The sequence below is a fragment of the Hippoglossus hippoglossus genome, chromosome 23, assembly GCF_009819705.1.
Source record: "Hippoglossus hippoglossus isolate fHipHip1 chromosome 23, fHipHip1.pri, whole genome shotgun sequence".
NCBI classification, from domain to species: domain Eukaryota; kingdom Metazoa; phylum Chordata; class Actinopteri; order Pleuronectiformes; family Pleuronectidae; genus Hippoglossus; species Hippoglossus hippoglossus.
Window position 1 is genome coordinate 10,924,982 of NC_047173.1, and position 22,057 is coordinate 10,947,038.

General features: G+C 40.4%; 1 protein-coding gene across 17 annotated transcripts in view; it reads left to right on the forward strand.

Moving 5' to 3' along the window:
• The window catches only part of wnk1b (WNK lysine deficient protein kinase 1b), an 83,419-nt gene that overhangs the window by 39,005 nt on the left and 22,357 nt on the right, over positions 1-22,057 (forward strand). For 13 of the 17 annotated variants that reach the window (XM_034578471.1, XM_034578460.1, XM_034578464.1 and 10 more), the window contains exons 3-12: positions 754-926; positions 6,358-6,578; positions 8,569-8,726; positions 12,146-12,234; positions 12,797-12,936; positions 13,211-13,290; positions 13,422-13,685; positions 14,005-14,074; positions 14,515-14,708; positions 18,344-19,813. In XM_034578471.1, coding sequence (XP_034434362.1) covers positions 754-926; positions 6,358-6,578; positions 8,569-8,726; positions 12,146-12,234; positions 12,797-12,936; positions 13,211-13,290; positions 13,422-13,685; positions 14,005-14,074; positions 14,515-14,708; positions 18,344-19,813 — 2,859 coding nt within the window. The remainder of the gene's footprint in view (positions 1-753; positions 927-6,357; positions 6,579-8,568; positions 8,727-12,145; positions 12,235-12,796; positions 12,937-13,210; positions 13,291-13,421; positions 13,686-14,004; positions 14,075-14,514; positions 14,709-18,343; positions 19,814-22,057) is intronic. The other 4 variants (XM_034578472.1, XM_034578473.1, XM_034578462.1 and 1 more) reach the window with 3 other exon arrangements.

Here is a 22,057-nt window from a genome sequence, read left to right on the forward strand (position 1 = left end):
GTGTGTGTGTGTGTGTGTGTGTGTGTGTGTGTGTGTGTGTGTGTGTGTGTGTGTGTGTGTGTCAGACTTTTCTAAGAGGCTCGTCTTCCACAGGATGGAAGAATGTTGATTGTAACTTTCTTTTCTTAGCTTGTTTCGGTCAAGCTTTCACACAGGGACTTTAACCATGGCTAAAAAAAGACTTGGTTAAAGATTGATATATATTTATTTAAATTTTTTTTAGAACCAGTTTCTCAACGAGTCTCACAAGGCTTTTCATACACCAATAATATAGATATGAAGAAATAAGTAAAAATACAAAGACGGGTTATACATGCTTTTAAATTCACTTATGCAGTACGCTCACTTTGCTAGGTATAATACAACAAAAGGCAAGGAATATGTTTCTGATAGTACGTGGCTTCATATTTTATATAAATTTGTATGTCAATACCATGTTTAGATGCTGCGTCAGTAAAATAGATATTTTGCATCCTGTTGTCAAACAATGAAATTAATGTTTTGTGGGGGAATCATAATTTCTCCCCTCTGTATAATTTTGCTTTTCTCTTGTCTTAATTAGCTTTCCTGTCCGCCCCTAAAACCTCTTCCTGCTTCACTTGATAGTAATCACCCTCACTTTAACCATGTTGTTCTCTCAAAACAACATGTTTTGTTTGGGTAAAAGCTTCTTTCCTCCAGAGTTCAGACAAACAATGTTTACTTTTTTGATGTGGATGTATGACTAACTTTCCTCCTCTTTCCTGTGTGCAGGATCGCAAGCTGTCAAAGTCGGAGCGACAGCGCTTCAAAGAGGAGGCCGGGATGCTGAAGGGTCTCCAGCATCCTAACATTGTCCGCTTCTATGACTCGTGGGAGGGGCCATGCAAAGGAAAGAAATGTATTGTTCTGGTCACCGAGCTCATGACATCTGGCACGCTAAAAACGTGAGTACATGAGACTTGCAATGCATTTTTACCTCTATTGCTCTTCAGCCAGCTACCTCACATCATTTTGACACAGATTAGAAGAATAAAAAGGAAGCTATATTGTAGATATGGCTGGAAAGTGTCACTAGAATGTCACTCAGAAGAGAGCATACTTCTGCCAAGGCCCAATTGTCCCCTTATGAAACCACAATTAAATCCGCTAGATCTGGATTTTTACTTTAATCTGCACTGAATTGCAACACTGATAGATATCAGTTCCCTGAACATTTCTGCATCAAGATTCATGAATTATTCTCTGAGAAATAAATGAAACATTTTAAAAACACCCTATTTCACAATGTTAAAGACGGTGAAAAGAAATTCCTGGATCTCCCAGTTTGTCCGCATCCTTGCCAAAATTGAATGGGTTCTTTCTTGGCCCATATTCTATCCTACCACCAAGTTTCTTGGAAATCGGATGGGTAGTTTTTTTGTAATCCTGCTGACAAACCAACAAACAAATGGACAGAGGTAAAAACATAACCTCCTTAGCGGAGGTAAAAATAGGATCTGGTTAATAAACGATGCTTTCAGTTGTTTCAAGAAATAAAGAGCAGTTCCAGCATAGCGTATTTGCACGGTAATCAAAATTTATCTCCCCGCAATTTTCTGTTTTTTTCTGAGACAGTCAATCAGCAATCAGCTATTTAGTCCACTGCTTTTGAAGAGGCCTTTCATTACAGACGATGACTCACCTCCATCTTATTATTGAAGTGTAAAAATTGCATGTAACCACACATACATGTCTGCATTCTCTTCTCCGCCAAACCAATATGCAGCCGCTTTCTATTTCCATCCATTCAAATGTCGTAAGCACTTCACATCCCAGCATGATTTCAGTGTAGTTGCAGCTGTTAGCGGCTCATCTAGTTTGTCTCGACTCGTATTATGTACAAAATGTGTCCGTGTTACAGCATTAACCAGTGACTCTAACTCAACCACTCTGTACTGTAACATCAGCCAAGGTCAACACAGAATAAGTTGACAAAGCTCAGACTACTTCCTATGTTTCTGTTACAAACTGTGCATACATGTGGTTTGCATGTCAATACCAGGAGCGTCTGTCAGTCTCTCGCTTCACTCTTTGCCCCCCCACTGTACTCACTGTAGAGAATTGGCAAGTGTGTCCCTGTCATTGTCCAAGTGTGTAACAGCGTGCCAGTCTGTCTGCTGTACAGAATGGACCTGTGACAGTGAATTTGAAAGTGATTGTTGAGCCCCCGAAACAATGAAAGCTTAAATGTGGCGTGAGTGGCACACGGCGTGCACACAGCGTGCCCCCGTGCAGTGCATCGTGGGACATTGGCCCACCTGCCAGCTGCTGCTTCTGCTGCAGATTCCTCTCATTCCTGACAGAGACAGAGAGAGAAACCAGAGTGTGTGGGTGGGTGTGGGTGGGTGTGTGGGTGTGTGTGGGTGTGTGTGTGGGTGTGTGTGTGTGTGTTAGTGTAAGCTGGGGTGACCAGAGTAAACCAAACTGATAAGGAGATGCAGTCAGCTATAGAGGCAGATAGATGCACAAACAGTGCGACCAACAGAAATATCTAGATGTCCAGTTTAAAGGTGATTAGGCAGAGTGACTGTCAAACTAATGTATTACCTGTGACCACAGGGTGAGAGAATTGATCCAGCACCACAGTACTACCAAGGGCAGTAGCTCCCTCAAGTGGAAGAGTGAAAAGCTTCACGTATTTGTTGAGGAAAAAACGAAACTGTGACTGACAACCTGCCTCAACTCTCAACTCAGTAATGCGAACAGTAAAAGTAAATGTAATAATACTTGGATGATTAATTTATTATTGTTTATTTTACAAAAGCATAAAGCTTGAATTATGTCCATAAAATCTTTTAAGTTGTGGATAAAATGTCAACTTCCAGTAACATGAATATAATCTTCTGATGTGTTGGTCCAACCAGCAGCCCAGAACCCCCAAATTCCATTTACAATGACATAGAAAACACATTTTAAAAGCTGGTTTCAGTGGTTTTTGGCATTTTTGCTTATAAGAATAACTTGCATTAATAACTCTCTGTCGGGTAACTAATCAAACAATCAAATTCAATCTTTAAGCTCAGCATAATATATGGAGGAAGTAAAGTCGTCACAAACGCATGTCTTTGCAAGTATATTTAGTGCGAGCATGTACATATAAGCACAGATTCAAGGCTGCGGAGCAATTTGGCCATCGTCCAGATGAAGACTCAGAAAGGAGAACGACGCTTGTGCTCTGAAGTGGTGGAAAAAGTATGAGAGATGACAAGAGAGAGGGGTGATAGGGAAGAAGAGAGATGTGAGGATGGAAATACTGACCAGGGTGGGTTCGGAGGCCCCTTATCTCTGTGTGTGTGTGTGTGTGCGACAGAAAGAGGCTGATGTGGCGTTTGTCTGTATTTATGCGTATATGTTTGCGAATGTGTATTTGTACTGTTCTAATACAGTGTAAATGCATATCTATGTATTCAGGTTAGGGTGTTGATGAAGTGATTGTGGGTGTGGAACGTGCTTTGTGCGCTGTCACTCCAACATCGCACGGCACAGGGTTTAACTTATCTGTCAGCACTGTTCTGACTTCAGAGGAGAGAGAAAGAAAGCAGAGGAGACAGGCGAGGTCGAGGAGCATGGGCGGGTGAAAGTAAGGAAGGAAGAGAAGAAGAGGGTGCTGAGAAGTAGAAGAGAAATGTGTGATAGAATGGGGTGAATGTGAGGAAGATGAAAAGGCTGTTAAAATCATGCAGATCTAGATTTTGAGTTTATGTTCAATAGTCATCTAAATATTTTTCTCTCTGTTAATATGTTCCATACCCTGAAGTGACAGCTTCTTATGAAAAGATATATTTACTTTGATAAATTCATCAGTTTTATTGTGTTGTCATTAGTTTTCACCCAATCCATCATTGTCTCTTTTGGAGCTAAAGAGGCAAACAAATTAATCTATAGCTGCATCACTTAACAGAATCTGGTCTGAATCATGCAGCATGACTGATAATCCTGTTATAGTTCATCCTCTCATCGTAGGCCAAGTGTAGAACAGAGGACACACTGCACATTATTTATTTTGATTCCAACAGGATGTTAGATGCTCCTGCAGCTGCCCCCATGTCAGCTGAGTTTGAGATGAAAAGTCACCTCACAGTGCTATTGTTTGATGATGCCTGGAAAACCAAAGTGTTTCATCATATGCACAGGGTCTCCAAGGGGTCTTAAAAAGTCTTAAACACGTTCAAATATTATTTACTACGTCTTAAATATGTTTGGATAGGTCTCAATTATGATAACATTGTTTTAGTGCTACTTCCGCAGCTCTTTAAAATAAATATTAGATATGTATGCATAGTTTTTCTCAGTGTGTTAAACATGCATATATACAAATATTAGCATTCTGTAATAAAACTACAAAGCAGACCAACAGTACCAGTGTCTGTCTGTAGTTTGTAAGATAATGTAGTGTATTAAAGGTCATTCTTCACGAGGCTACTTCACCTTATCTTCAAAAATGGGGGGGTTATTAGTAATTCTGAGAATCTGATATTACCTCTATCTGTTGCACTTGACATAAACCTATAGAAACCCTGTACGCATCAATGCATCATACTGTAGTTTATGAATTGATCATATGACATTTAACTATCAATAAAATGCAGTGTTGTAATAACAACAATATTTTCATGTAAAATTAAAAAGAGTGCGGATCAGTGCAGATCAAATTGAAAGACTTACTCAACTTAGAATAATACTTAATGAAAGGAACGCAGTCTGCTTGGATAGAGACACGGGGTCACAGCTGTATCATGTAGCGACATAGGAGCTCAGCCCAACAATCCAGGGCTGTGTTGGAGCAGATTGATCTGCAATGCTTTTTTCCACGCTTGTCCGAGCCGCTCGTCATCAGTTCAGACAGATTTGCGGTTGCTGAATTATTAGGGCAGCTGTTGAAACTCGGGATCTGTGGAGCTGCCAGCGATACGGCTGTGCAGCAGATCAGCTGTCTGGACTTGGAGCAGAAAGACAGAGGGCATCACTGGTGGGGTCGACATCGCCAGGGTCACTCGGTGCATGAGGCAGAGTTAAAACCAAACAAAAAGATGAGGCCTGCAACAGATTGTCTCTCTTCAATCCTCCTTAACATCTGCAGCACACTGGATCTGATTGTGGGTTCAGCACTTAACTCAAGTTTCAGTGACGAGCTGAGTGGAGAAATTTCCCGGCTGATAGAGGTTTCAATCACTGATGTTAATCAAGACAGAAGAGTGAATATCGAAAACAGATTTAAAATACTTTTTAAGCCCCGTCTTGTTCTTCCTTTATTTCTGTGGGGCTTTGTCTATTTTCTACCTGTATTACAAAGACGTACTAACCACATGGACTGGCAACTTGGAAACTTACGTTCTTTGGTGTTCCCCTGCTGTCAACCCAGTGCATGCTGGGATGCTTTCAGACACTTACAACAGACTGTAATAAATGTGTAGAGACAATGGACAACAATGAGGAAACACTTTAGGATGGAATAATTAAACATTAAACAGTCGAGGAAATTAGTTTATAAAATGAGTATCATGGGCATGAGGCTGCTACAGTTAATCCAATATAGCTAATGCTTGCCATAAGGTCAATGGGCATCTGCAGCACTCCCCACTTTGAAACCACCACCTATGTGTTTATGTGCCAATATCATTCCAGCTGCTAAAACGTGGTATTTACCTGTTGCTTTTGCTTTTTGTGATGCAAAACGATGACGGAAAGACATGGTTAAGATAGTTAAACGTCTTCTTGAATTAAAAGCATCAAACATATTCTAAAATTTCAGGCTGGGAAACAAAGACTTTTAAACCTAAGTGTGTCAGTCTTTAAGTGTTTGTCCAGATTAAATTGGATGTGTTTTTAATGACATTAAATGCGTCTGAGAGTCCTGTTAAATGTCCGTCAATGAATCTGAAATTGTATTTCAGTAATCCACTTGGGTTTCATAAGCTTTAATCTTTAGTAGAAGTATTATCCATGTTTCCACCACGTCGCTCTTTTAACTGACAATCGTCAGCCTCTCCCGGCTTCGCTGTGGCATTATTAATTTTCACCCTTGTTTGTTTTCAGTGTCCTTCAATGGGGACAAAGCTAAAAGCAAAGCTAAAAGCTCAATTTAATGATGCTACGCTATTTATAACATTTGATGAGAAACTCAACAGGCCAGTATTTTATGTTGTGTAAGTTCATGAAATAGTTTGACCTATTTTTAGCTGGTGCACTAGTTCACAGCGTCTGTCAAAGAAGGCCTCTTGAACAGAATCCAGGGCTGTTGATTGTTATAAGGCCGAAACTGCTGGTCTCTGTATATTTTTTTTTTACACTTAATCTCACTTTGTTGGCTGACATGCCTTTGTCTTTGTCCTGCAGCTACCTGAAGCGTTTCAAGGTGATGAAAATCAAGGTGCTGCGTTCGTGGTGCAGACAGATCCTCAAAGGGCTTCACTTCCTGCACACCCGAGCCCCGCCCATCATTCACAGGGACCTGAAATGTGACAACATCTTTATCACAGGGCCCACGGGCTCAGTGAAGATAGGGGACCTGGGGTTAGCCACATTAAAGAGGGCCTCCTTCGCCAAGAGTGTCATAGGTAGGAAGACGCATGTGCATGGACACTAAAGACACAATTCCTCATCTCTTGTATGCAGACACACACTTCTGTTGTTAGATGTGAAGCCGTATATCAGAATGAAATGTTCAGGTTTGTGAAGGTGGATAAAGTGAAAAATCGGATTTATGTGTGATTACCCCAACAACGACACACAGTCTTATATAACGTATAGACACAAAGCCGGACAGACTATGTACACACTACACACGCCTACTGTAGATTAACTTTACTGCCTCTGAAATGTCTGGTTGTTAAAGCACATTGCAGGTATTTGAAAAGTGATACCACACACCAGTCAGTCTCCTACTGAGCTCGGATTAAACTGTCTGCAGACGTGATGGCTGAGCACACACAGCCTGAATATAATACATACATCAGGTAAAGAGTGTCTGTTCTGCTCCATATATTAACTTGGCTGCCTGTCAGTATAGACATTTTCTCACACACAATGTAAATGAATGCACATACTCTTGAGGTTTGTCTAATTACTGCACCGCAGCTGCAAGATTTGCTAAGCATATCATTCTTGCCTCAAGTATTCGGACACACAAAGAAACAGAACCAGGAGACCATGTGGAACCGGGCGTGTGTTTGAAATGTTACATTTCCATCTTCATTTACTTTATTTTTGAGATCTAGGTCCTCTCATCATCATAACATTTTTGTATATGTTATTTAAATGACAGAGCCAGTTAATTTTTTTCTTAAACCTCTTTGTGAGCAAATTAGCAGTGTGAAGTGTGTCATATGTTTCATTTGCAAGAAAGTATACACACATTTGTTTTCATTAGGGACTGAAAGTAGGATGGATTATTTTTTGTGCTACCGCAAGCCTTGGAGACATTGTCACATTAGAAATACTTTAAATACTAAAACTGCCTCTTTGTTATTTATTTCTAGCAATGAAATGGCAGCAATGATAGCTGCAGTTTGTGTTTCCCTGAGAGAGAAATTAAGTAAAGAAACTCTCACTCACTCAGGATGCAACTGAGCTGATGAGCTGATACAGATGTTTTGTTTGTTTGGTGTTTGTTATTTTTTCCACCAAAGATCTCTCACAAACCTTGGCAGAGCAGACGCAACTGAATATGAAGAAACAGCCACAAGTTGTCTACACTTGCTCAATAAACACGTTATTGAGCAAGTTTAGACAGTTTGCGGATGTTTCTACTTCTTTCTTCACTAAAGACAAATTTTCAATGTAAAAAACACCATTTTAAAATCCTTCAGCCCTTCATTACACATCTTTAAATAAGCATAAATTCAATCATACAAATTATGTAACAACCTTAAGTATAACCATCTTTCCCATGACACTGATTCTTTCTGTGAAAAATAACTATCTCAAAAGCCTTTTGGTTAATTTTTTCATTATTAAAGAATTATTCTTTTAAAAATACTTTTTGAACAAGATAGAAAATCGGTTTTATTTTAAATATAATTAAATACTCGAATACAGTGACGCTCACAACAGATAATTTGCGATAATATCTCTGGGAAGACAAAATTGAAAAACGTATATTTGTGACATGAAAAAGTTTAGACATCCAGTCTCAGTCTTTTCTGCTGTCTCAGGCTCTAACTAAGTTAGTTAAACTAAGAGTTTGCATGATTTTACGATTCTTGGGAAACGAAGATAAACCGGCTACAAACATGAAGCTGTTATTGTAGCTTCCTCTCACAACTCACCACTAGCCTACAATGCATTTTGGGTTTGTGTAAAAGCTGCAGTTGAAAATCTGAGATTAACAGTTGAAAATCACTTTTCTTCATGTTAACTAAACAAGTGCTTTGATCAAGCACTATCAGAAAGTATGCACTAACACGCACATCCAGATGCTGGACAGAAGTGACGAAAATCAGAGGACTAGAAATGTCCACCCACCAGTTGATGCTCCCATAAATGACTGAGTGATCTAAGTTTTCAGTAAAATTGAAAACATGTTTTTTTTCATTTCCCTTTCATCAGGTACCCCAGAGTTTATGGCTCCAGAGATGTACGAGGAGAAGTACGATGAATCTGTAGATGTCTACGCCTTCGGGATGTGTATGTTGGAGATGGCTACGTCAGAATACCCCTACTCTGAATGTCAAAATGCTGCTCAGATCTACAGGCGGGTCACTAGTGTAAGTCATCACTTGGACAATAAGTGGAGACACCAAGTTTCGGTGCATCCAAAAGCCTTGTTTGTCCTTGTTGTCACTAACACCCTCCTCCGCCTGCCTCTCTCTGCCACTCCCCCCATACTTGTTTACCGACTGTATTAATAAGTTTGGCATGAGATGCAGGAGATCCAGTCATATGACAGTGTTTTTGCATTTGATTGCTCTCACTCTTTCTCTTGTTCTGAAGCACTGCCCACCTCTGTTATGAAACCGAAGGAAAAAAAAAAAAAAGAAATCACAGCAGCACTAGAAGAACACGTTTCTTTCTACCACTAGAGAGAAGTACTGAGCATACCTGTCATGTCAGGCCAAATCTAATGTTCCCTCTACGCACACTGTTGTTTTGGCCTTGAGCAAAACATTTGCCAAAGGTCTCTCTTATCTAAGTTGAAAGTTAGCGCAGGGTAAGAAGAATCACACTAACGTTTTCTGCAAAAAATTCATGAAAACAAAAAGTGAAATCAAATATTTTTGTCGATGTTTTAAATGGCTGCAAAGGGTCTGGTCTCCACTGGAACCCAGAATGAATCCCCATTTTTCTACCGGATCTTTCCATTGATGAACAAAAGGTCTTTGTTCGACATCTCTAATTCCCTTCGAGTCCTTGTAACGTTTTAGTGACATTTTCACTTGGCTGGAAACAGTGAGTTTACAAAAATGAGACAGAGAGAAAAACACAGACAGAGAGGGTAGCAGATGCAATCACGAGCTGTTTCAAGTTAAGTGCTGCCGAGGTCAACACACACACACACACACACACACACACACACACACACACACACACACACACACACACACACACACACACACACACACAGGTGCAAGCAGATGAGAGCTGTCTGCCTCTCTTCCTCACAGGAGTTCAGCTCTGTGGATGCTGACAGCGATGCTTAATGGACCATTGGAATTTACTATAAAATCTTCTTTCTGTTTATCCTTCAATGTATCCATAATTGTTATGCTGCTGCAACAGTGCAAAAGAAAAACACATTGTTTTTACTTGATTAAATGCATTTCCCCCCCAAAGGCATTCATTTCAAACAGAGCAAGCATTAACTCCAGTATCACTAAATATCTGGCTGCTTCTACCGCAGAAATACAGTGATGGTTATAATTTATGGATGAGTGCAACATCGCCTCCAGCTGAAACAAGTGCTGTTACCTTAGGTGAAATCCAACATTAAAATTGAATGCTAACTTTTGACACAATGGCAGCAGTGAAAGTTTTGTGTAGCAGAAATAAAAAATGATGTGAATTTCATCACAATAAATAAATTCAGTGAGAATATTTCAATTAAAACCCATATGTCTGTCTCGCCCTGACTCGTATCCCTGTCCTTCCTCAGTCCCTCGTCTCACTCACACAAAACTGTAATTACTTCCTTAATTTAATTTAATCAAACCATATTTCCATAATTTAATGACCTTAACCTCTGGATTCACGGCTTTATTTGTCTGTAAATGTAACTTATATACAGGAAGCAGCATGTGTCTCAGATTGTTTTGTTCATCCAGAAAAATATCAGGTCAAACAGCCAGATTCAGTTGTCTGTATTTATTATTGCCACAGAAAACGCACACAAGCTTGTGACAACCCCCAGGGTGCAACAGTCACCTGCTTCCTTTCATTCTGCTGCTTAATCCATCCATTCAGCTTCCACCCCTCTATGCCTGTCCTCATATTAAACCTCAACGAACCCCCTGATGTTGCAGTTCATTGTAGATGAGTTGTCGAGCAGCTAATTGTTAATTTGGCATGTTACATGAACCGCTCGTTGATTGAAGTTATTTTGGATGTTTTTCTGTCAAATCTTCAGTCTTTTTTATGCTTTTACACAATTCCTTGGTATTTCCTTTTCCTCTTGGTCACATTACCACCCTCTGAATCTACATTGGCGTCTTGATCTCTCAGTCTCATCCTCTTTATACCTTGACGTACAATGTTGTTGACGTGCTTCATGGTCCTTTTCCTTCTGGAACATTCCTTACCTCCAATCAGCCTTGTTAAACTACAAATCTAGCTTTCTTTCTCCCTCTTTCTCTCCCCCTGACTCTCCTCCATCCCCCCTTCTTCTGTCAGACTTAATACCATTACTAACTCCATCAGTCCTAACTTTGTTTGGCCCTGGTGCGTGTGTGTGTGTGTGCGCGCTTGTGTGTGTGACAGAGAGAGATGGGGGGGGTTGTTGCGTCATGATGAACTGGGTGGTTGAAGGGGAGAGGCCAAGAAAGTAGAGGAGGAAGGTTAGACAGCTTGAGGAAAGAGCAGAACGAGGTGGTCATTTCCAGGCAAAAACCAGGTTTAGATAATGCGTCAGTCCATCTGTGTGACAAGCAGCCACTTCAGACTAAACAACCAAAAACTAAATTGTCAGTCGACTCTCTACTCCACTTGTCTGTCTTAGGTAAGTTACTCACCTTATATTTAATCCTCCATCTATGAACCTGTCTGTCGTTTAGACTTTTTAATATTTTATAATAACCCAGCCAAGTTTAGTTGTAGTTACTATTTTCTCTCTTTTAGTTTGGACTTCTATTTTTTGCTATTTTTTGTGATTGTCTTATTAGTTTAAAAAAAAATTCCCAGCTGCATTCATCTTTTTAAAACCTCTGTTAACTCTTGAGCTTCTGAATGGTTTACCTAAAATGTAATGTGCTTACAGAGGCTCCCTGGAAATAGTTATTCACTTTTTTGCAGGTAGCCATTTTCTTATCGTATCTGTTACGACTTGAATTTTGCTGTATTAGTCTAATAGGTTGTAGTAAATGTCTTTTTTCAGGATGTAGACAGCTTTTTTTTTTGCGTAGAAGGCTTTTTCCCAATGTTGTCTTTGCTTTATGCCGAGCTTGTGGTTCTGGCAGGTGCATTTTATCAGTGTTGCGTTATTCTTCAAAATGTTTCCTAGTTTTCGTTGTTTCCTCCAAAACTGTGTGATTTATTTTATATTCCCAAGAGGACATGTGGAATTTAGTTGGAACTAAACTATTACTGGGAACTGTAGGACATTTTCCTGTCAAATCATCTATATCTCTATAATTTGAATTACAATGGGTATTTCACAGACTACAGTCTAATGTGATCAGAAACATTATATAACAGGACCTTGCCTTGGATTGTTACACCTTTGACACGTTTTCTATTTTCCTATATTGAAGAGTTGTTTTATCATGCATTTCATGCAGAGACAAAACAACAACTGCACGCAAACATATAACATAAATCTGTTTTCTGGATCAAAATGACCTTCAGGGATTCGGACAATGAATCTAGAGCACATGTGTGTATGGTATGTCGGTGTGTGTGTGTCTTCCCTTCGTTGTGTGTCTCTATTTGCTTCCTCATTCTCACTGCTCTTCTTTCTCTGTGTGTGATTTTGCAGGGGGTGAAGCCTGCCAGTTTTGACAAGGTAGCCATTCCTGAGGTGAAGGAAATTATAGAGGGTTGCATCCAAACAAACAAGGATGAGAGGTGAGTCACATGAACCACAAACTATCAATGCCAAACTTGGATCTGTTGACATATAGCTATATTCCACTGTGTTTGTGTTATTGGAGGTCCTATAGTCTTTCCACGATATATTCTTTCTCTAACATTTATAAAAAGGTTGGGATCATGCTGTAATAACTTCCCCCAGTAAAGCTTCATGGTGCCATTCAAATGTCAAGGGTCAGGAGACTGAACAGTAAAATCCTGTGACTGATTAGTGATTATCAAGACGTCCCAGCCCACAAACTAAATAGCACAATGTGAAATGTATGTGGAAGGCTGTTTTGGGAATGAATGTTGTCACAATGATGTTATTCCCAGCAGATTAATGAAATACCATGCCTCTCCTGTTAGCTTCTAAAGTTGGAGATCAGTTCACTAAGTGTTGCCAGTCATGAACAAATTTGTATCAAACACTATAAAGCAGTAAATCTGTTTTCCCCTCAACAGCTTTCTTTTAAACACTTCGTTTCATCTCTCTGTGTCCATCTAAATTGCTGTGCGTTCCCTCATGGATCCTCTTTGTTGTCTCTTGTTCCTGCAGGTATGCCATAAAGATCCTGCTGAACCATGCATTCTTCCAGGAGGACACAGGGGTCAGGGTTGAACTGGCGGAAGAGGACGATGGAGAAATGATCGCCATCAAACTTTGGCTGAGAATAGAAGACGTCAAGAAACTTAAAGGCAGAGAATGATTCCATTTTATCTTATGATTAAGAAATATTTTTGATCGTTGGTGCCATTATAAAATTCCATTTAAACACTTATACTTAAAATACTTATAATCATCTTTGTCCTAATTTTACAAATGTGTAGCACTGTTTCTTAGCTTTTTGTCTCTCTTACGCTATTTTAAAATTCAAAGCACATATTTAGTTATAACATGATATTTACACATGTAAGAATGTAAAATGAGCAGGAAGCAGTAATCAGTAATTTCTATATTGTTTATTTTTAGGCAAATATAAAGACAACGAAGCCATCGAGTTCTCCTTTGACCTGATTAAGGATGTGCCTGAAGATGTGGCCCAGGAAATGGTATGAATGAAGGAGGGGAGGATATAATGATGGAAGGATGAATGGTGGTGGTTATTGGATAGAAAGAGAGAATGAAAGTGAAGTGTATTGAATTTTTTTTTTAAAAAGCATCTCTTTGACGTCACCCCCAGGTTGAGTCTGGCTACGTTGCTGAAGGTGACCATAAGACCATGGCCAAGGCGATTAAGGACCGTGTGTCTCTGATCCGGAGGAAGAGGGAACAGAGGCAGCTGGTGCGGGAGGAGCAGGAGAAGAGGAGACAGGAGGCAGAGCAACATCTGCAACAACAGCAGCAACAGCAGCAACAGCAACAGCAACAGCAGCAACAACAACAACAACTACTGCAGCAGCTTCAGCAGCAGCAGCAAGAAGCACTTAAAACCTCACACACACAGGTTTGTTATAAGTATATTTCACCTTTGTGAGACTGATTAGACGCTGGAAAAACATACGGATCAGGAGATACTCAGGATGTTCTTTTAAGGTTTGCTGTATTTGAATGCCCAGTTAATTCTTAACTATTGATAGATCATTTTGTGATTCATACAGAGTAATTTTCCCCCTGAAAGCCAAAGCTCGCATGATTCGTATTCAAGTTGTAGTATTTCGTATTAGAATGTGATCAATGCTTACATGTGTATGTGTTTTACATGTGTAATATAACTATGAGAATTGTCTGTCTTTTGTTTAACCTTAGCTTGTGTTTGTCCGCAGGCCGAGTTGGAAGAGACTGAAGTGGCGCACCAGCAGCTCCACTATCAGCAGGCCGGCCTCTCACACGCATGTAAGACATACTGCACACAGGAGACAAAGTCAATACAGTCGGTTGCATTCTGCACGTTTCTGCCTTTTGAAGAGCTCATCATGAAAATCATTTTTACTTTGGTTCTTTCTATGATATGCATATGATATGTTTCAATCATATTAACCGTAGTTATGAAAACATGTTCCATAAGAAAATTGGTTTAAAAAATCCAACAAAATATTTTATACCAGTGAAGGTCATAGGTTTTAGCCTTCATGAACAACTTATGCAGTTTTACACACCAGCCGAAAAGTCACTTCTGCAGAGCTAGAATATTACCATGTTAATATAAGTTTGTAAATGGCAATTCATTTCATTACTTGAGGATAACTTTCATTACACTATAGATTGTATAAGAGTAATGAGGCACAGTAGAAAAGTGTTCATTCCTGATATCTCCACATGTGTTTCTCTCTCAGCTGAAGGAGGTATGGACAGTGGCCAGGGTTCCTCTGTTTTCTCTTCCGACTCCCCCCACCTCGGTCAGCTGACCATGTCCTACAGCTGCCCCCCTTCCTCCCAGCCCCCTTCCCAGCCCCAGACCCCCTATCCCCTTACCCCATCTGCCAACACGCAGCCACATCCAGGCTATGCCCAGCCACCGCAGCCAATGGTGAGTGCCGATGTCATCCAGATTAGATGTTATGCATGTGTAGGTTTCGTTTGCGTCCATCTATGAATGGTGTCACACTCACAGATGTGCTCAACGTGACTCATCAGTTTGAAGTGAGCGCTGCATCGTGTTTTGGTGTGGGAGTGAGCTTGAATGACATTAGCAGTGTTTGTGAGTGGGTTAGGAATTCTAATTGCTGCTATGTGTTGAACAAAATACATGAGAGCATGCTGCAGATTGTTTTTATCTGGAGACGATAACCTCTGACTCGAAGAAGATTACCAAAAGGTATTTAATTATTTTCTTCCCCAAAGAGATATTTTAGATGCAGCATTATGCAGAGAGTACAATGCATTCAACAAACTCCACACAGTTAGTTTGTCTTCTATATTTTTTGCCATTTAGACAAACAGTTATGATGCAGTTCAGCTAGTCAGTCAGTCTATTACTTGAGGTAGTCAACCAGTGATTTATACATCAGCTGCTCAGTTACTGTTGTATTTCATCTGTCATTCACTCTTTCTTTAGCCTCGAAGATGTTCCGCATCTCTTTCCCTCAGTCCTTTATTTCTCCTCCCCCCAAGCCTCCTTTTACTGTTTGTTCAAATCCAATTGTTGTGTTCATTGTTTATTCATTTACTATTCTTTTCTTCATGGTTGTTATGTTGTATTTTCCTTTTGTTTTTATATTTTCAAACCATTTTTATGCTTAAATATACTTATTGGATGCACATCAACCCACACTCCAACTACTTATGGTCCATGGATTCATCCATCTTCCATCACTCACTCAGGGGATATTTGCTGGTTTAACCATTGACCATTGATCTCCATTGTTGACCTTTTAGCAATCAAATTTCTTGTATAAGGCCCCTTCAAGTCTTTGCTAATAGGAGAGGCGAGCATTTCTAATTAAATTCCTCAAGCTATAATTTTCCATTCAGTGACCTTTGACTACAGATGTGGTTCAAAATTAGCAACTGGCAACACACTGACTGATATGTTGTCGAGGTGGATGATCACTGTGTTTGTTGGACGATTACAAACTGAATGATGGTTTTGGCTGTTTTTTAGTTTTCACTTTTTTGAAGCAACAAAACTTCTCAGTTGACATGTTTTCTTATCAGATTTCACTTCTTTAAGTCAACGGACTCAGGGTAGAACAATTTACTTGATGAATTATTTTCGTTATTATATCTTTTTTTTGTTCCTTTATTTGGTTTTAAATGATCTTAAGTTTACATATTGTTTCTTTTGTCATTGTTCTGTTTCCATCATTAATTTGTCTTTACTGCAAAGAGAATTTTTAAGTTGTGTTATTGTGTTTTATATACATATTTTACTAGTATGTGAAGATTTTGGTCCATTACGATATTTGCTTGCTTGTTCTTACAAAGTCACTGGTGCAATGATCTTCCCTAACTGAATTATTTCTTTTGATCATTTTGTAGCTGTTATCTTGCTCGTTAATTCTTTCTTACTTTAGCTCTTTTTTTCAATCATATAATTGATTATGTTTGTGTTTTTTCCATGTTTCCTCTGTTACTGTTATTTTCTGTTCAAGTAGTATTTTAATTTTTGTATTTGTTTTTCATGTTGATCCCACCCTCCTCCATCTCCCTTGCCTCGGCCCTGCAGTCACGTCGTCGTCGAAGTCGTAGCATGTCCATTTGCGTGCCCCCCTCTTCCTATTCCTTTTCTTCCCATGCTCCTCCGCCCCTGGCAGCTCCTCCAAAGCAGCCTTCCACCCCTCCTCCAGATCTCTCGTCGTCGTCCTCCTACATCACCTCCTCCCCTGGCATGCCTCTCGCTGCTGAGAGGGATACATTTGCCGGGCGCCTCTCCAAGGCCCTGGAGACAGTCCTACCCCTTCACGCTGCTTCCTCTCTGCCCAAGACCAGGCAGCGGAGGTCCAGCCTACCTGCCCTGTTCTCCACCCCTGTAGGTTCAAAATCTTAATCACAGTGGTGGTAAGAACCAGAGAGGAAGGGAGGGAGAGAAAGATGAAGGGTATGGGTCACAGTGATGTCTGAAATTACAGAACATCTAAAACTGCTGAAACAACTTTTTGCATGTATTAGAAGAGTGCCCATTGTCTCTGTAATCAGAGCCCCCTGACAAATTGAACGTCCTATTCAAGTAGATGTTATTTGTTCAAACTGTACAATGATACAGCTTGAATTACTTATACGGAAGTCACAGAGTTTTACAACTATGTAATCCAAACAGAAGACATGTAAACAATCATATAAGCTTTTGCTTGGCAATAGAAAGTGCAAGTTAAAATGCACCTCAGAAAAGATCTTGAGCTGGTTTTGTAGCAGTGTAGCCTTCTTGCCCCCCTGTTTTGAATAATATTATATATCTATCTGCTTTTATAGCTTCCATATCTTCTCTAATGAGTCATAGATTCATCTACATTATGTTATGAGTTAAAGGCAATTTAAGCGGCACCTGTAGGTAGATAAATGGGACCCCTAAGCTTTCAAACACTGCTGTGAGTCCGTCTTTCTACCCATTCATTTTTTCTCTCTCTCTCTCCACCTCTAATAAACCACCATGTGTTTTTATTCAACACAGAATGAGCTTCTTCACCCTTAATGTCACAACCCTGTGCATCTGCCATCAGGAAAACTGGTCATTTGACAGCCAAGATAATTCCAGTTGTCATTTTTTAAATTATATTACAAAATATATCACCATTAGAAAGACAATTTATCGGAACATAATTTTGATGCTAGAAGGTGCTTCAAACAAAGAGATACGTTTGTAGTTGGTACTTGTTAGTATTGTATGCCTTTTTTAGACAAATAAATAAAAAGGACATTGCAAAAAGGTCCATGGCTGGATATGAACAGCTCAGTGTCGGTGCTCTTACTCAGGAAACATTAAGCCTTTTTGGAACAGCAAAGAGAAAAAACATAAGCATTATGCCATGCAGCAGTCCTCCTGCTTGGGCATAATTGGTATAACACAGTTAATACAACTTAAAAGTATTGTACATATTTATGTATTTCAAAAAAACTATCTGCAACCACATCCCTCCTTCAGATAATGTCTCAAAAGCAAAAGAGAAGCAACTTACCCGTATACCATGTCAAACAGGGATGTAGACCCCTGCCTTGAAACATCAATTCCCCTGTTATTACAGATATTCTTTATGTCTTCATTCAGAATTTTGCAGGGACAAGCTAAGATAAAAGACAGTTTTCTTAAGTGCAGATGCATTAAGATAATGTTGAGCTTCAAGCCAGCATTTACCCTCTCTGGTCTTTGCATGTAATCCTCCCACCTCTATCGGCCTGTGAGCTATCGCTGTTTTTCCATCCCTTCTCTGCGTTGTCTGTCTGTCTGTCTGTCTGTCTTTGATCTGTACCACTTTTCCCTCAATCTGTCAGGCTGTAGTAAGCAGCTTTGCATCTTTACATTACCAAGTTGCTTAATGTCAGCTTTTTATATTTTTAAGTGTACTCTGTCCTGTGACAACCAAATTGTTGCCATCTTGGAGGCAGAATATATGTCCCTTTTTCTCTTTGTTTTCTTATGAAGATATGCTCTCTATGCTGAACTATTTGAATCTTTTTGCTGCTTTCATTTGGGCCTTTGCTGTTGTTCTCTCTTTCTCATTCTCTTAGTTTCATTCTCAAACCCATTGTATCTCATTATCGCAGCAGCATTCAATACCGCACCCCTACAGTGGAGGAACAAGCGCAGGAGGAGGAGCAGGAGGGAGCATCCTCCTCCCAACTCATCCTGACCCTGCTACTATTTTCTTCCCCTCCATCCCTGAGCGCCCCATTTCCTTCTCGCCTCCACCCACTGGGCCTCCAAAGGCCTACAACACCCAGCGACGCAAGAGCACGTCCATTCTAGAGGCCCACACCCGCCACTTCCAGCCCGCTTATGCTCGCTATGGGAGCAGTCTACACCCCTTTTCTGGGATGGAGGGTGTAGAGACCCCCTCTCTCTTTATGGTGAACCCTGGTTTTGCAGCAGCTGCTCAAAGACTTGGTGTGGGGGAGCCACTGCATCTCCCAGGACAGTCTGACCCGAGTCTGTACGGCTACAAAGACATGAGAGCAGAGCATGAGGAAGTAGTCAGGAGATTAAGTCTAAATCAAGCTGCCTTATTGGACCATTATGAAGCAATGGCATATGGAGGATACCCAATGACTACACACCAGCTTGGTCACTTGAGCTACCATCAGCAGAGGCAGGCAGCGGCTGCTGCTAGTTTGGGTTTTGATCCTGGTCCTCCACCTCAACCAGGCTTCTTGCACCCTCACCTCATGCAAAGAATGAGTACACACAGTCCAATGCCTTCTCCCTTACCTCCAATGAGCGCATCCACTGGTGGCTCTGTTTCCTCTTCATCATCTGATGGCTGCTATCCTCCACCACAGCATGGATCCCTGTCTGCCTTCCCTATTTCTGCACCTCCAGTAATGGCTGAAGCTCCACCATCTACTGGAAGTGTTTTTGAGTTTCATTTAGCTGCTGCTGCTGCAGCTGCTGCTGGAGACCCAAGCCTCCTGGCATCCAGACTTTACCGGGCTCGGAGAGGCTCCATGGACCTCCCTCTGGAGGACAACACCGGACCTGGCTCAGGTGGTTCAGGCACATACAGCCGTCTCCAGCCAGTGACAGAAGAACTGTACACTTACATCAGCCCAGAGCTCCCCTTACCTCCAGGAAGTCTACTTCTGCACCACATGGGCCTAACCATGAAGGACAGAAGTCCGGAACCTTCTAGCGACTCTTTGGCCTCCTCGGACGCAGGAGAGTTCCAGTCACCTCCTCCCCCACCTCACCTCTCCTCGTTTGACTCCTCAGCTGCTCAGTCCATCCCTCACTCAACCTCCGCCACACTCTTTGATTCATCAGGGGTAGTGCTCCCCATAGATCCCCAGGGACATCCACCTTCCATGCAGAGCTTTCTCCCTCCCACCCCATCCTCCGAGCTCCCACTTGGGGGAACATCATCAACTCATCTGGATTCTCTGATCCAGAGTGCCTGGGCCCGACACGGAGGGGTGGTACCAGCACAAGCCGATATGACATACCATGAGTCATTGCTGGCCATGCAGGCTGCTAACCCCACTCTGGTACTGAGTTCAGACCTTAGACATACCCCTAAACCACTGGGTCAATTACTAGTTTAAATTATATTGATGCTTTTTTTGGCAAACAACTGCAAACAGATGTTAATTGATGGATATATTGTAATTGTGTTAATTATCATCATAGATCGAGAATTTCATTGACGTTGCCTTAGTTTCTAGAAAAAGTAGCTCAACTAATTTATAATAGTAATTTGACCCAGAGGCTGTGACACCAATCCCTGTTGTTTTTTTATACGTCACCAACCCAGGAGCCCCAGCTGATGCTAATTTGTCACCACGTAGACTTTGGTTGTGATTTTAACCCCCTCCACCCACACCACAGAGAGAGTCTCAGGGTCTGCCTTCATCATGTGTCACATTATTCAGTCCCTGACAGCGTTTACTTGTAGAAGAAGAATGATGTTTGTCAAGAGCATGACTTTTATCAGAGCTACATCAGTAAAGATTAACTGACCCAGAGCAAATCTGGGAAAAAACGGAAACATTAGATTTCTCGTCAGACAAAGGAGACATTATCAGTCCAATAATGATTAGTTTAAAAGCTGCATAAAGAAGGTAGTCCTTGAGACGTTTTCTGCTGTACAAGCTTATAAAGAGTCTGAGCCCCCTCCCTCCTTTCTGTCTTTATGTTGTGTATTTCATTTATTTGTCAGTATCAGTAAGTAATATTTTGTCTGTATGTTCATATATGAGTGTATATGAGAAATGTGTGTTTGTCCAAGTATACTGTTGTGAATGGTATACTTGAATTTTTTGCTTGTACAAATCCAAAGTCCATTTGATCCAAAGATAATCAGAACTACCACTTGGTGAACATTTTCTATAGCTGCATATTGTAGACATCTGCACATCGACTAGTCGTAATGAATGTAATATAATCACTGAAGTATAATTATGTGATGAGACTTTGTTGATTTGTACGATCAAACACACAGAAAACATACAACAAAACCGGGGGGGGCTCAGACGACCCTGGCAATGTAACCGTCCAGAGCCTTTTCATTTGTGTAACTTAGAATCTTTCTGTTGTGTTGTAATTGTCACTTATTTATTTTGGCACATTATGTTATTTCCTGTTTAGACTCGAAATCAACTTCCTGCACAGGGTTCAAAGGTTGCAGTTGAAATTCATTAAAACCCAGAGAACGCTGATATTATCAGTGTCATAGTTACTTTGAACCAAGTAGGATCTCTGGCCTTTTCTTTTTTCTGTCATTATCTCTGCTTTTGTTTCCTGTTATTTATCTTAAGTTCTTGATCTTTCCGGAACTTTATTTTTTTACCTTCTGTGCTGTGAAATGAATGACTGGGTATGTAGGTAGATAGTAGCATGTCTGGGTTAGGGTAACTGTAAGGGTGAGCTTCCAGTAGTGTTCACAGTTGTATACAGCCTTCTAAGGGTTGAGTCGACAATAGAATTGCTGCCTTTAGAGATACACTATCAAACATCACTTATGTTGCCAAATATTTATTCTACCGGCGTCTTTCCAAGTTGGGCAATATCCAATTTTTGATATTTGACAGATTATTTATTTCACAAATTACTTTGTTTACAGAAAGGTTGTACCATCACTTCTATAGCATCTTCAATAACACAAACAGTGGTTCTCCACAAACCTAATGTTCAAATTTATCTATATGCTATTTCATCACCCAAGCCTACTTTAATAGCATATTGTTGAGAAAATTTAAATAGGAGGATAAAAATCTACATTTTTAACTTAAATTAATTAAAATGTTTGGTCTCATTGTTTTAGCTTCCACTCTGTGCTTCGTTGATTGTGTAATAGCAACTTATTCTCACTGCCAATCACTTAGGATCTTACCTGCATGTAAAAGAAAACCGTGTACTTACACCCTGCCTAACCCCAGTACAGTGCCTGTACATGCTAAACTACGAGCTGTGTATATGTGCATATACATACAGTAGGTCTGTGTGCATATAGCTGTTGCTGGATAGATTAATGTACATATGTAGTACATGTGTGCATCCACAAGAAGAAGATCTAGACTAAAATCTGATCCCTAGAGAAGAAACGTCATCAGTACCTTGTGTTTGCACTCATGCGCAGTGTTTGATCTCGGAGCTGCAAACATGTTCTGATTGTTTTTTTTCTTCTCTTTCCCCCATTCCAATCTTTCTCGATTTCTCATCTTTATCTCCCATCGTTTTAATATCGTGCAACATTGCATCTCCTCCTCTCTGTCCATCTTTCTGTCGTTCTT